The sequence below is a fragment of the Microtus ochrogaster genome, unplaced genomic scaffold (genome assembly GCF_000317375.1).
Source record: "Microtus ochrogaster isolate Prairie Vole_2 unplaced genomic scaffold, MicOch1.0 UNK1, whole genome shotgun sequence".
In the NCBI taxonomy this organism is placed as follows: domain Eukaryota; kingdom Metazoa; phylum Chordata; class Mammalia; order Rodentia; family Cricetidae; genus Microtus; species Microtus ochrogaster.
Window position 1 is genome coordinate 32,878,040 of NW_004949099.1, and position 14,695 is coordinate 32,892,734.

The window sequence follows — 14,695 nt, forward strand, 5'->3', positions numbered from 1 at the left end:
TTACAGCCCAGTGTCACCCAGACAAGTGTGTCTCAGTGCCTTCTCCATGTGGCTGACCTCCCAGATTACAGCCCAGTGCTAACGCTTTATCTTGAACTCACTTATTGTCAGTCACCTACTTAACATTTCCTTTTGCACATTTGACAGGCATTTAAACCCAAAGGTCTGAGTTGCCTTTGTTCATATTCTTGCCCCATTTGGCTCTGTTTCCCTTCTGCCAGTAAAGGACAATCCCATTCTTACACTGACTTGGAATGTCATCGACTTTTCTCTCTCATGTCCCATATTTTATCTGTCAGCAAATGATGTCATCTTGAATTCTGAACTTACTGCCAAGACAAGACACCATCATCTCCCAGGGAGTGTTCTCTCAGCTAGCCCCTACCCTGGTGGCCTCTGCTCCACTCTACACATGGTGGCCACAGGGATCCTGTTAGATGCATGTCAGATCGCATCATGCTCTTCTCAAAACCTCCAGTGGCTTCTGGCTTACTTCCAGCTCAAATCCAGGTCCTCATGTCAACAAATGGCTCAACCTTCTCCCAGCTTCCCTTGGCATCCTCTCCACCACTTTCTGCCCCACTTCTGCCAAGATCCAACTGCATGAGCTTCTTTTCCTCTCAAATGTAGCCGCCAAGCTCCTGTTAACATCACCCTTCCCATTCTCTGAACGATCTCTTCCCAAATATCTGTGTTTCCTTTTTACCTTCAAATCTGAGTGCCACGACCATCTAACACCACAACCTCTCGAGACTTACCATTCTGACAGTTTAATCTATCCTTCACCCATTAGAATAGAACCTCTCCAAAGGCAGAGAGTTTTACCTGCTTTGCTCATGGTTCTATCGCCAGTGCCAACAACAGTGCCTGCAAGAGTAGACATCTAATTTACACCTGGATGGCTGAATGGTAAGAATAACTGGAGTCTGTGTTTATAGAGAATTAACTGTTTACATAAAGTTTACATAATTTTCTCTCATCTTGTAAGTGAAAAAAAATCTCGCTCTGCACTTTTTTCCCTTAGGAAAGTTGACTGACAGGTCCACTTAGGCTTGTTCAGCTACTGCACAATCATGTGTTACTGAGCTGTCCCCACAAAGCAGTGAACACTGCCTCCAAGTGACTGGCACCAGTGACCCATGGTCTGTGCTGATAGGGATGCTGGCAGGGCACAGTCTCCAGAACTGTGATGAAGTAGTCACACATCGCTCTACTTTGTTGCCACACCAACTCCAGTGTTGTCTGTGTGACATGACATATGTCATTATGCCGGACGGGAGCTACGTGTCCTATGGGACTAGGCTTCCTGGAGGTCAATGGCAGACAGCCGGTATTAGCCACCGCTGAGACATAGACGGGATTCTCGAGTAGCTGGCTATGTGGGATATGAGCTTTGCACAATCTCTTTCATAATGATGATAGTCTTTTTATCTACAAGACAAGGATCATTCTCTTCAGGAACAGCTCTGGGATAGGGAATCACAGTATGGAAATGTATAAGACTACAGCAGAACCTTTGTCATACATGGGATGTATGATAAGCAAGGGAATAGATGGGTTAATGTTGATGGACAAAGACTGTTATTATACTTTGAACTTTATGGATAGGCTTGCTAGACCCCAACCCCCATGATGTCTGCTGCATAAGAAGGTACTAAAAAGTATATTTCAACAGGTGCAGAGAAGTGATTAGGTATGTTTAGTCACTAGATGAAATAAAGGGTTAGGAAGAGGAAGGGCCATGATAGCAATAATGAGACAGAAATTTTCTATTCATAAGATGAAACCACTTGTCTGAGGTTTACGTTCCCAAGGACAAGATTTCCTCTTCTAAGGATGCTTTATGTCTAACACCTGTTCCTGATAATATACTTTTCTTAAATATTGCTGGTGTGACTAAAAGAAGCTTTCATACTGTGCCAACCAATGATACATGACCTTCTGATTTGTTCTTTGTTTGATTACTATATAATGAAAACATGAATTCAGTAAAATCGCAGGAGATTCCAACCACTGTCTTGTGTGTTGTGTCTGTCTGTCATTCGCTGAACTTGTGCCTTCCTGTTACCAGGACCCTGCTTCTCCCACGGTCTGAGTGACTCCCCTGAGCTGGCCTGTGGCACTTTGTGAGCTGGGGTAGCAACTCAGTTGGTAAAGGGCTTGCTGCCCAAGCATGAGGATCTGAGTTCCATTCCTGGCATCCATGCAAAAACCCAGGAAGCTTGTAACCCTAGGGATGAGGAAGTAGAGATGGGCAGATCCCTATAGGTTTTAGCCAACCTAATCAACCAGCCCCAGGTCCCAGTGAAAGACCCTGTCTAAGAAAACAAGATGAATGGGTCCTTAGGAATGATACCTGAGATTACCCCTGTCCTTTACATGCATGTGAAGGTATGTGCATATATCCATGCACAGGGATACACATGTCTTTCGTGCATGTGCATGCACACATACATTCACAGTCTCCTGCTCCTCTCTCTCTCTCTCTCTCTCTCTCTCTCTCTCTCTCTCTCTCTCTCTCACACACACACACACACACACACACACACACACACACACAATTTTATTTCTGAACTGAAAAGAACTGGCAAAAATCCCACAGTGTAATCTTTTAGACATTTCAAAAGCCAATTAAAACACAAGCATTTAACCCCTTATATTTCTTTCAAAGAGCAAACCATGAAGTCCTAAAGAGAAGACTACAAATTCCAAGCCACAGAATTGCCCTTTCTTCATATAAACTACATATAAATAGCAAACTGTCTATAAACATAGAATCCAGTTCATTTCTTCATCCACAAATGAACTAAAGGTCTACTCTTTGCAAGGTCTTCCTTGAATTCAATCATTAAATTACATCTACTCCACATGTATTTGGAATCCTATGATTGCTCCAGCTTTGTTCTGGAGTCCCACATCCCCTTTATCACATGTAACTAGTGTACCTTCCATTTCTTGCTTCTTCGGATCTTTGTTCCCCTGACAACCCCCACCCCCGGAATAGTCCCTCCATCTTTCATATATGTAGGATCTAGAATCTCACTCTGGTTTTCCTAGGACATGGCTGACCTGGGACAAGAAGCATACTCCAGATCTTTCTCCAGCCATAATGAAGCAGTATGGGGGGCAGGTATTTCTCTGGAGTGTTGTGGGAACTCCTTCAGCCAATAGCCAACCCCTTCAGCCAATACCAGCCCATTTTGAGTGTGGTCTCAGGTACTATAAGTGCAGATGAGAAGCTCGCACCCATCTTTTCTGCTGGATTCGGTTCCTAGTTTCCAGCATACACAGAGGACTGTGGATTGCTACCTTTACTGTGAGTTTATCACCAAATAAATAAACCTTTGTTATACTCCATTCCAGACTACTGTGGAATTCTTTGATATGCCTACACTGAAGTCTAACCTATCAAAGTTGAGCTTCAGGAAACCTTAGCAGTGACCCCCTACTGGACAAGCCTGTTAGTGTAAGCTGCTCCAACAACAAGGTATGCTCCATGCTGGGAACACTCTTTGGAATTCACTCCTATAAAGGGCAAGATGGAGAAGCTCTTAATTTAACAGGAGGCAACATAACCATGTGTCTCTGTGTATGGTAACTGGCTGTGAAGCAAGTTGTGAGTATTACCCATTTCTACATGACACATCCTAACAAAACATGTATCTTGATTAATCCTGAGCAAGGGCAGAGAGAGAGAGCCAAGGCGTCAACCCCTCTGTAAGCTCCTCTGTGACTCACAGGCCAACGAACTTTGTACTATTCCACTCTGTGCCACAAACTAATCAATTGCCATGGTTCCATCACCAATGTAACAGAGGCTGCCATGTATTTTTCCAGAAAAACCCTCAGTGGCATCGTTGCTCATTGTAATCATCTATCAAAGGCCCCATCCTCCAGCCTGCAAAACTACTTAGTGGAGCATGAAGGCTTCCTTGGGTTATTAAATTACGTCGTTACCAGTCCCTTGTTGTTTCTGTGTTTTAATTTTGTCTTTGTACCTTGAGCAGGGTTATTGGGAAGGGAGCAGTTGATAGGTTTATTACATCAGTCTTTGGAGTGAGAGAGTGAGAGTCTGCTTGCACCTCTGGCTGTCTTCTTCCTCCACCTTTTTCTCTCGTGCAGAATCTCCTCTGAGTCCTCTACTGCTTAGAGGCAGATTCTGTTTTGCTACCCTCACCTGCATGGTTTTGGGCTCGAGATGCCCAATGTTTAAGAAAATCTGTCTCTAAATCATGCTGCTTGAAAGGACAGAAACACAACTATTCAAATACAAAATGTAAGAGAAATGCTGAGCACAGGAGAAGACACAGGGTATTAAATCCACAAAGATCAAGGTCACAGGAAGCATGCACTGTTAGGATAACCTTCTTGTACACTGTGTAAAGATGTGTCTCTATTTTATCTTATCTGCCTAAGACACCTTCTGATTGGCTTAACAAAGAGTTGAAGGGCCAATAGCTAGGCAGGAAGATGATAGGTGGAACTTCTGGGCAGAGATATGAACTCTGGGAAAGAATCTGAGGCAGGAGATTGGCCAGCCAGGCACAGAGGACGTTGGACATTGGTACTGAGGAGAGGCAATGAGCCACATGGCAGAACATAGATTAATATAAAATGGTTAATTTAAGTTAAATTAAGTTTTAAGAGCTGATTGGGAACTAGTCTAAGCCAAGCATTCATAATTAATAAAAAAAATCTCTGTGTCATTATTTGGGAGCTGGTGGTCCACAGAAAGATCTATTATAATGTACAATAGTTAGAGCTAACCCAAAGGTTCTAAGACTCACCAGGCACCACAGTCTTTGGTTGACTCATCCCATGGCTCCTTCGTCAGTGGGTTTGGGAAGGAACCCAAGAGTTTGCATTTCTAAGTTCCAGCTGCCACCATTAATGCAGGGATCCCACTTGGAAAAGGGCTGGGCTAATCAGATTTAAGTCTGATTTCCCGTGATTTGTTATCTTAAACATTTACAGTCACCTCTTGTTCCCATTTTTATCCTGCTCTAGTTTCTCCAGCAATCTGCCATGAGAAAACCCGGTGGAAGAGATTTGGCTCGGTGTTTATACTCTCAGTGGATCCTGTGGAATTCCTCCGTGTTTGCTCCAGCCTTCCCAGGAGCACTTCCTCGGATCCTTGACTATAACTTACCGACCCAATGAGGATGCTCACTCTGTTCCTCTAGAGAAATCTGGGGGGAACCTGGAAGGCCTCTGCCAGTGCAGAGGGAATCCTGTCCAGGTACACAACTTCCCAAGAAGCTGGCTAGCGGAAACTGTTCCTGAGGAACAAGGATGTCTGCCCCACCCACCTTAAGGGACAGAGCCCACAGGAGAGGTAAGTTTTACACTCCTTACACAAAGCTTCTAAATGGAATGTGAGATTTCTACATTAATAGCAGTTATTTCCCTTCTGACTAATGCCTATGAGTAGCGAATGACAGCAATCACTGAGAAGACTAGTCCTCCAAGCACATCAGCTATGGGCTAGAAAGAAAGGTTGGTGTGAAACACCTTCTTCTGGCTCACTGCCCTTCCCAACTCCCAGACCCCACTCAAAGAGAAGATAGCTGCTCACTGTTTCGGGGCTTGTCTTCATCCATGCCCTCATCCTCGTTCTCAGGGTCAATGTCTTCTGCTTGGGTGATCCAATCCAGGTAGCCTTTCAGATCTTCTTCTAGCTGCTGCTTTTCTCGAAGCTTCTGGAAATCACCCCGAGCTTTGGCTTTCTCCCTCTCTTTGGAAAACTCTCTGGTGTGAGAGGGAGGGGAGTGGGGACAGAGGGCAGCACAGAGGGCCACCCGGGAGGAAAGACGGAGAGAAGGAGAGACAAGGAGGTATTAATTCTCAGTGTGGCCAACCCTGTGCAATTCACCCCCTTCCTACCGACAGCTATCTCCAGCACCCACTTCTGTCTTCACTCCCACAAGAGGAGGAGCACTGAGAGCATGCTCTTGACACAGGCCAGGAAAATCTAAGGGGATGAGGGACGTTCATTCACTTTCTAGATCACAATTGTTGTGCCCTTGAGTAACAGCTGTTCTCCAAAGCCTGGAGGTCCCTTCCAAACGGTCACACTAACGCTCTCTATAACTAGAAAACACGTGTCACCCAGGATTGGTCATACCTTTAAAAAAATGACAACGCGTCTTCAAATGACACAGATTATTAGGACCCAGTGATGACAGAGCCCACTTACTTGTACTGGGTCTCAGAGCAATAATGTGTTTTTTTTTTTCCCAACTCTGGCTTCAGCGATGTCTCCTTGATAGTATGATAACAGCTAAATTCGGAATATTTACACCATAAAAACTGGCCAGTGTATGTAATTGATCAGGGTGTTTCCCCACAGAAGGGTGGTAAAGATTTACCAGTACCCCATTGTCTAGGGGACCAGAGGGTTTGACTTCTTCAATCTCTATTTTCATGGCTATAGTTCACTCTACTGTTCTTAGCATGCCTGGAGGGAGTTCAACTCACATGGCTACCCATAAGGATTCCAAACACAAGAAAATACCCTGCGGCCTGCCATCTAGGTTAAAGCAATCTATCCAGGATAGAAAAAATATGTAAAACAAAGATGGTTTCAAAGTTAATGTTGCAGTTTAAAGCAATAATCATGAGATGTTGTAATTTGCCTGGGACTTGCTGGAAGAACGAACCGTAGAGAACATTCTCTCCTCAGCTGTCTCTGACATAGCCCTTCTTTCCTCTAACTCGGGATTCACGTGGAGCAGAGGCAACGGCAAACAAGCCAGCTCCACGGCAGGTATGAGCCCCTTCTTTCCGTGGGTGGCAGGAGAGTTTGGTTTGCTTGGGTTTTGCCCTATTGCAAATGGTGGCAGGGTGGGCAAAGGGGTGTGCATGTGACTTCTCTGGTGTCTTGACTCAGCCCTGGGCCATGGTTCCCACCTCTCTTCTCTGGAAGAGCCTGATTCAGGACAACCGGCAGGGGACCCAGCCTACAGAGTTTCGTGTAAAAGCTCGGTGCCACAGAGGAAAGGCGCCTTGGAAGTAACCATGTCACCAACAACTTCAAGGGACAAAAGGCTCAGTGAAGCCCGGTGTCATACAGGGGAGGCTCTGTCACCTCATGCCACCTGCCTAGTGTTCACATTCCATTCCTGGTATTTCAGAGCTCGGGCTTTAGCACTCTCGCCATTGCAGTGAAATGGAGTTGAGACCGGGGAGGAGCCTTGGGAAGGTTTTCATTAGGAGAATCGGGGGCTCTCGACCTAACGAATCTTCTTAACTATCTCCTTCACAAGGCTCTGCTTCGGATTGAATTTTCTTCTCAAATCTGATTGACTCCAATTATAATCAGATTGAATTTGCTATCTCTTGGGCTTCCTGCCAACCAGTGGACACTTTTACTTCCTTCCCAGAAAGTTGTATGCAAGGGAAGAGGCGCTGGATTGACAGATCACAGTGAAGGTAGGATCTGGCTTGGCTTGGCTCACCCTGCTTTTGCTTTTGGGGTGGTCATGGAAAGATGCCAGCCCCTTCTTGCCTTACATATGTTGAAACCTCCTTTACCTTAGCCTCGCTCTCTAGAGACAACAGTTTCAGAGTGCCTACCCCCTCCGCATGGAAAGACACAATAAACTAAAAACCTGGCACCTAGAGGATCATCTCCTGAAACCTTTCTGCTGTGCCCATGTGCTTTACTTTGCCCATTTGTCCTAAAGTGGGTTTGAGTAAAATCACTAAGGGAGTCCTTTAGTTCTGGACAATTTCAGAGCGTTCCATTTCTGGTTTTAAGTTGCCCATCATCCCTCTTAAAGCCTTGGAAGAACAGGCGCCACATTCAGCTGGAGTTAGGAAGTGGTCTTGGTCCTATTTCACAGCATCTGCCCTCAGAGTGGAAGCTCATAGTCTCCACCTCTGGAGCCACGGGAAACCTAAAAAAAAACAGCCATAGGGACCAAAGGGGACCAGGGTGGCTGCATGTTTCCACAAGACTTGCCTGCTTTGCTCCTGTAAAAGAAGGACACACTGGTGGAAGGAGAGAGATGTGGCCCGAGCAGCAAGGCATCATGGGGCTTTAAGAGTACCATGGGCAGGCACTATCAAAATCCGGGCAGTCAGATTGTGGCTGCATGGAACTCCAGGCTGCACGTGGTGGTGATGCACTGGTGACAGCCCCTGTCTCTTTCCTCTCCGGGATGCTGGCCATGTGACACTGATGCACTGGGTGGCAGCCTCTGGGTCTCTTTCCTCTCCTGGATGCTGGCCATATGCCTGCTCTGGAGCCTGAGCTGATGAAGACATGAAACCCCAGCCTGACAGTCTGTGCCCAGCTTAGGGGCCAGAGCCAGCAAGACCATCAGTTACTACTGTGGGATTTGTGACAAGGCAGGAATGTATCTGTCACTAGCAATGGCCAAGATAAAACATAGGAGGAGAGGTGGTCGGTGCTCGGTCTGGTAAAACATACAACAGTGTGTGGTTGGGGCTAATGACATGGGCCACGAGGCCCTTTGAAAATCAATACTGAATAGATAACAGCAACTTGACTATTTTTGGGTTTGCTAAGATTTGTTCACAACTCCCTAATCAATGTTCATGGCATGTTCAGTCATGTGTAAGCAGATGTGCATGTAATAGCAAAAAAAAAATAAAAGTCACATGCTTCGTGTTGAGGTCAGACAAGGTAAGGTGCTCTTCCTAATTCAGTTGTCATAACGTAAGCCAATTTCTTTAGGGTCAGTCTATTTAGTGCCATATCGCCTCTGTTTGTGTATTTTTGTGCTGTTTATCAGAGATTTTAATGTTGAAAAGGCCCCAAGCACAGCTCTGATGAGCAAGAAAGCTGTGACATGTCTTACAGAGAAAATGTGTGTTAGATGAGCCCATTCAGGCACGAGTTCCAGTGCCGATGGCTGTGAGTCTAATGTTGACGAATAGGTTACTAAGTCGTGGACAGAAACACATGTAGGGCTATGTTTTAACGGGTGGCCAAACATAGCCAGATACTCACTAGCAGGAATCTAGCTCTGTACTTTGCATTGGCGATCCAGTATTCACCAGTACATTGTCCACCATGAGCTGAGGGAACATAACCACTGAACAGCGAGAACCTAATTTTGTGTGGCCACCTCTCTTGCTCCTATCACAGCACTGCTGGCCTCCTTCTCGCTTTGGGCCTTCTGTCTTGACAGTGGCATCATATTCCAGGAATACTTTCAGGCTGTAACTCTCCCACCCATCAGGGACTCTGCTTTTTCAAGCAAGAGACAAGCTTGTCTCCTGATGTGGAAAAGGATGGGGGCAGTTACCCAGGTAAGAGATCCTTGGTACAGACACATCGGAAGGCCCAGATTTCAGAGAACAGGCTTCCACTCCCCTCCCCACAGCTTCAAGTGCAGTTTCCAAAGCCTGACTGTCACTGTTGTTTGTGTTCTAATAGGCTGGGGGCTGCAACGTCTGGAAGAGAACGAGTTTCTAATCCAGTCATTACCTGTCCTGACGCCAGTCCTGTGCTTTGCATAGGGCGGATATGAGGGTCACTAAATAACCCGGGAGATTTCTGAAATGAGTCCAAGAGACGAATGTTCTCTTCACACTATGTGGCCTCGTTAGAATGATGCCTTTCTGGATATGTGAGGGTTGCATCTAAAGGATGCAGAGTCCTCAGGTAACCAAAATCTTGGAATTTCTACCTTTATAATAAAAACCATCTGGAATGCTATCCTGAGTGGAACACACAGGGCACACTTTAGCCTTTCCTTGCTGGCTAAAGGACACAGTTTATGAGGTGAGTTACTTCACTGGGCTGTGAAAGAGGATTACTAATGACGGATAGAGGGTTCACACCTCAACCCTTCGGTCACAATTGCCTCTGCTCTCAGAGCCCATCAAGTTCTACAGAGCTTCCAATCTGGGCCAGCCAGGTAGCATTTTTCAGCTTGGGCCTTTTCTGTCCCCTGGCTGTGTGCAGAAGCCTGTAGACTGTTTTTGCTATGATCGCCTTCACCTGTTTACCTTTTTAGTGTCTGGCCTTTAGCACCCTACTTCCTCCTGTGGCTGGGGAGGGCAGGAGCAGCATGGAGGATAAAGGAAGAGACTATGGACCGACAACGATCTGGCCTAGCACTTTGTCCTCGAATTTTCCCCATTGTTAGAAGGGATGTGGCTTCCTTATCTAAACCTCATTCATTTCTTTTGTGAAATGGAAACAGGAAGAGCATCCAGGTCAAGGAGTTGTCAAGGTTACTCAGTAACTTAATATATGAGATGTTCAGAGCACAGACCTTGGCACAGTGTGGGGGAGACCGTTCGTGCTGTCCTTGGGATGGTGCAGTTCATGGGCTCTAAGACTGTGAATATTCTGGAAGGTTGATTTAATTAAAGTCTAATTGTTGAATGAGCGGGTGTTCCTCTGCATATTTGTTGTTAATTATTACACTATTGTCTGGATTAATCAAGATGCCAACTTCAAACCATCGTCAGTGTGGTCAACCAACAGGAGGTTGTTCCCAGGTTTGTCACTGTGCAAGTTAGAGGCAACACATTTGGAGAATCTAGCTCTTGACAAAAATCCAGAAGGGTTAGCCGATAGCTTATAGACACCTGCCTGGCTGGGAAAAGAGTCCACGAATGCTTCTGGAGCTGCCAGAAGCATGCTGGAACTTTGAGAATGGCCGGGTACCAGAAGGTTCCAGAACAGACCAATTGAACTCTGGATCACAGACACAAAGGTTAAAGAGCCTCTGTATTCCTGTCCCATGTCAATCAAATGTTCTGAAAACAAGTAAACATCAGAATTGTGGGTTCTGCACATCTACCCCATTTGACCTAAATGAGACCAAGTTGTGATTTCAAAGCAACCAGGCCTTCAGCAGCAGCAGCACCAGCAGCTCCTTTGACACCAGCAGGTTAGTCAGTCATTCCTTTGGGGATGGGGTGGCAATGGCTGTGTGCTGAAGAAGGGGCCTTTGGAATCTAGTCCTCATTCTCCATACTGGATTCCTGGAGGAGTTTTACATGCTGAGATTTGGTTCCTAACATCTGAGGGAGGAAAATGATTTTTTTTTTTTTTTTTGGCGTAGAGCTCTGAACTATGCTAAAACTAGGCTCATTCAATGCAGGCATAAGAAAATAGGGGCCAAACGAAGACTCCAGGCCCAGGTCTGCTGACCGCCAGAAAAGTGGCATCTCTTGGTTCGTGATACTCATTTTAAAATAGAAGTCAAAGCAACCACTGCAGTTTCAGTACCGCCACTGACCACAAACTAGTCCTCGTGCTAAGTATTCTACAGCGCCATCTCTGTTCATTCTCCAGTGATAACCACCTAAGAGTTGATGTTATCTTCATTTTTTTTTGACATGGGAAACGAAGGTTTAAAAAGACGAAGTTGCCAGATATTATACATCCAGCAAATACAGAGCTACACTAGCCAAGTTTCTGTCTTCAAAGGGGATAATGAGTTTGATTTTTTTCCCAATGCTGTCTGTGAGATTCACGTATAAACAACAGGCCATTTTCTTGTGTTGGAAGAGAAAAACGAGCCTCCCTGCCCCTCCAGGCAGCTAACTAGGAGCTTGTATACCACTCCATCTACCTCTCATCTTGCTCTCCTATGTGGTCTCCCCGCAGCAGAAGGCACGATGCCATCCAGGGCCATGGGAGGGTAAGGAAGGGACAGGTTCCTCACTGCATTCTAGAATGAACCCCATGCCCTGGCCATGGTGGGAGAAAGAGCACTCACTGCCCAGTCTGCAAAGACAGGAAGTCCCTAGGTGCCCGAGAAGACTATGACAGCAGCTGGCCTGTCCAAGCAGAGTAGAAATAGATCGCCCGCTGCCTCCCCCTACTACAAAGTCAGTAGGAAGGTCCCCTATTAGAGGGCCAGAGGGTCACCAGGAGCATTTAGGTGTCAGGTCTTGGCATGGCTGACATGAGCTAGTGAAAAATAGGTGGCTGAGGAAACACCCCAGGTCTCCATGATGAGAAGGTGGCCATGCTTGGGGTCACTTGATATCCCTGTCATGAGCCATTTTTTTCCACTTCTAATTGCATCTTAGCAAGGGCTGAAAACAGGTAGGTTTATGTGTGGCCATCTAGCTAAATTCATAATTTCAAGAAAAATTATGCCTCATTTATAACCTCATAACAACCTGTGGCTTTACACAGTTCCATTTCCTTTGCATTCAGAAAGGTAAAGATTAGTGATGGGCTGCTTGGCCTTGAAATGAGAATTAGTATTTGTTTGCATATATATGTAATCACACACACACACACGCACACACACACACACACACACACACACACACACACACACACAGTCACAGAGTTTTGGCTGGTCTTGTTTTTGACAATGCTGGGCCAAAACCCAAACTTCCTTCTCTGGCCTGTTCACTCAATAAAAGTGATTTCAAGTCTGTATTGTTTGCCTGCATATAATAACTGGCTCAGGATATCAGGCCCGTGTTTATTTTCAAGGGCACTGTGAGTGTTGTGTGTGTTTGAGAACCTTCTTACAGATTCCTGCTGTGAAGTTCTTCCCTCTCAAGGGTTTGTGCTTCTCCTCCGTTTGAGTGAGCAGGACACAAGGGAAGCAGCTGACTGTCTGAGCAGCTACTGGGGCTGGGGATGTTGGTGTGTATGTTGGGATAGGGGTGGGACTGGGAGTCTCTTCGCCAGGACCCACCACCCATACCAATGGGTTAACTTCTGTGCATCTGACCCTCTTCACCGTCAGGCCAGAGACCTTCACTTCAAGGCTCCTGAGTGACCCTTTCTCCCAGGTTCATCAGAGCCAGAAACAGAAGAGTGCCAGGAATAGCAGAAAGAATGAATAAAAATGAATGGAAAAATCAAGACCATTTCCTTGGTCCTGCTTACCCGCTAAGAACACCGAGAACCAAGTTAAGTACAAAAAATGACCCTATGATGATTAGTGTAACAAAATAGATCCAGGGCCAGTCCCTTCCTACGGCATCATTGACCTGGAAGAATGGAATGATAGTTAGTCAGGCACACACAGCAACCGAGCACGGCCAAGTGCCAGCCACCGGCTCCCCAGCGCTGATCTGAGCAGCGTGGGACCCGGGATCCTCAATGTGCAACTCAGAGGCCAAACCACCTGTGCAGCCAATGGTCAGAATTTGTGCTTGCATGGAGAATTTTGTTTTCCTGTTTTCCTGGGCCTGTTAGGGTCCTGTCTCTGAGGATTCTGCATTGAACGCAGTGGAACCTGGGACCTTGCTCGGCTGCCTTGTACAGAGGACACAGAAATGGTCAGCTTACCCGCTCAGAACACCGAGAACCAGATTTAGAACGAAAAAGGATCCAAAGATGACCAGACTGACAAAATACACCCAGGGCAACTCATAGCCCATAGCGTCTTGCATCTGGAAAGATGAAGGAGAGTTAGGACAGAGCAAGCAAAGGACAGGGCGAGACAGACAGGCAGGGAGTGTGAGCAGACCCACAGGAAGCAGAGGGCAGACCCTGGCTTTCAGTAAGAGGGTCAGGATCTGCCATTATATTTGGTTTCATCCCTGCTCAAATTCTTTCCCTACAACTTTGACCTGAGCTATAAGGACCTGCAGGGTCTTGGAGGGGGTGGGGGGGTGGGAGGATCTTGCCTGAGCTAGAAGGACCTGCAGGGTCTGGGGATGGCGAGAGGATCTTGCCTGAACTGTAAGGACCTGTGCGGGGTCTGGAGGGGAATCTTGCCTGAGCTGTAAGGACCTGTGCAGGGTCCCGGAGGTAGGGGGATCTTGCTTGACTTTTCCTACTGTTTATCTTCTGGAAAAGAAATTGTTCCCCAGTGTTTTTTCTTCCTGAACGTGGGTCACCTCACAAAACATTTGTTTTTCGTTTTAGAATGGGCTTAGCTTATTTGGGCTTCTGTGGCCATTAAATCTTAAGATGTACCCTAAAGATGGCTGTGAAAAGGGCCAGCTTTACTGACCGGGCTGGAAACTGAAGCTTACATCACACAAGAAAGTGATCGTCTTTCCTGGAGCCTAGAGGGCGCGACCTTGGTGCTTCACAAACAGTACCCTCCCTGGCTTAAGTGTTGGAGAAGGGGCCTTGCCCCTGACACCACAGCCGAGTTGGAAGAGGTACCTAGGCTGCAACTGATAGGCTGATGGAGTCATTTCGTGGCAAGTCACAAATGCCGTCAGGAATCGGAGGCAATGGGAGACAGAACCGGCTCCTTTGGGCTGTGGGGGGTTCACTGTGAGAAACCTCTTCAGACTTCCCTGTCCGCTAACTTCCACCCTCTCGCTCCAGCTCCTAGAGGTGGTTGTCAGATGCCCCCTAAACTTCTGGCAGAAGGGAGCGCGAATACAAGTCACAGTGTGTCTATCAAAAAGGACATATATTCTGCCTCAGATCCTCAAATCTATTTCTTCCAATGTTTTCCAAGCATTAAACATGCGTTACTTCCGGTTTACTGAAAATGAGCCCCAAGGTTGTCTTTTGTGAACCCAGCTTATAAACTCCAGACTCTAAGGTACCAGATTCCCGACTGACTACCATCAGCAGCTTTCGAAGGGTGGCCTTCAGTACCAGCACCATTAGGTGCTCATTCAGAAGTGCTCACACTCCATCTCCCTGGAGCTTTGGAGGTGGCAGCCCGCTCTTCCAAGCACTACAGGTTAACTGGATGTGGGCTACAAGATGGAGCTTGTGGGCCCCTCACCCATACCATTGTTTTCATGCTACCAATTGCATATGGAA

At 46.5% G+C, this 14,695-nt stretch overlaps 1 protein-coding gene across 7 annotated transcripts in view; it reads right to left on the minus strand.

Moving 5' to 3' along the window:
• Cacna1c (calcium voltage-gated channel subunit alpha1 C) overlaps positions 1 to 14,695 on the minus strand; it is a 562,276-nt gene that overhangs the window by 149,211 nt on the left and 398,370 nt on the right. For all 7 annotated transcript variants that reach the window (XM_026788226.1, XM_026788225.1, XM_013352952.2 and 4 more), the window contains exons 8-9: positions 13,250 to 13,353; positions 5,576 to 5,748 (exon numbers count right to left, since the gene is read on the minus strand). In XM_026788226.1, coding sequence (XP_026644027.1) covers positions 5,576 to 5,748; positions 13,250 to 13,353 — 277 coding nt within the window. The remainder of the gene's footprint in view (positions 1 to 5,575; positions 5,749 to 13,249; positions 13,354 to 14,695) is intronic.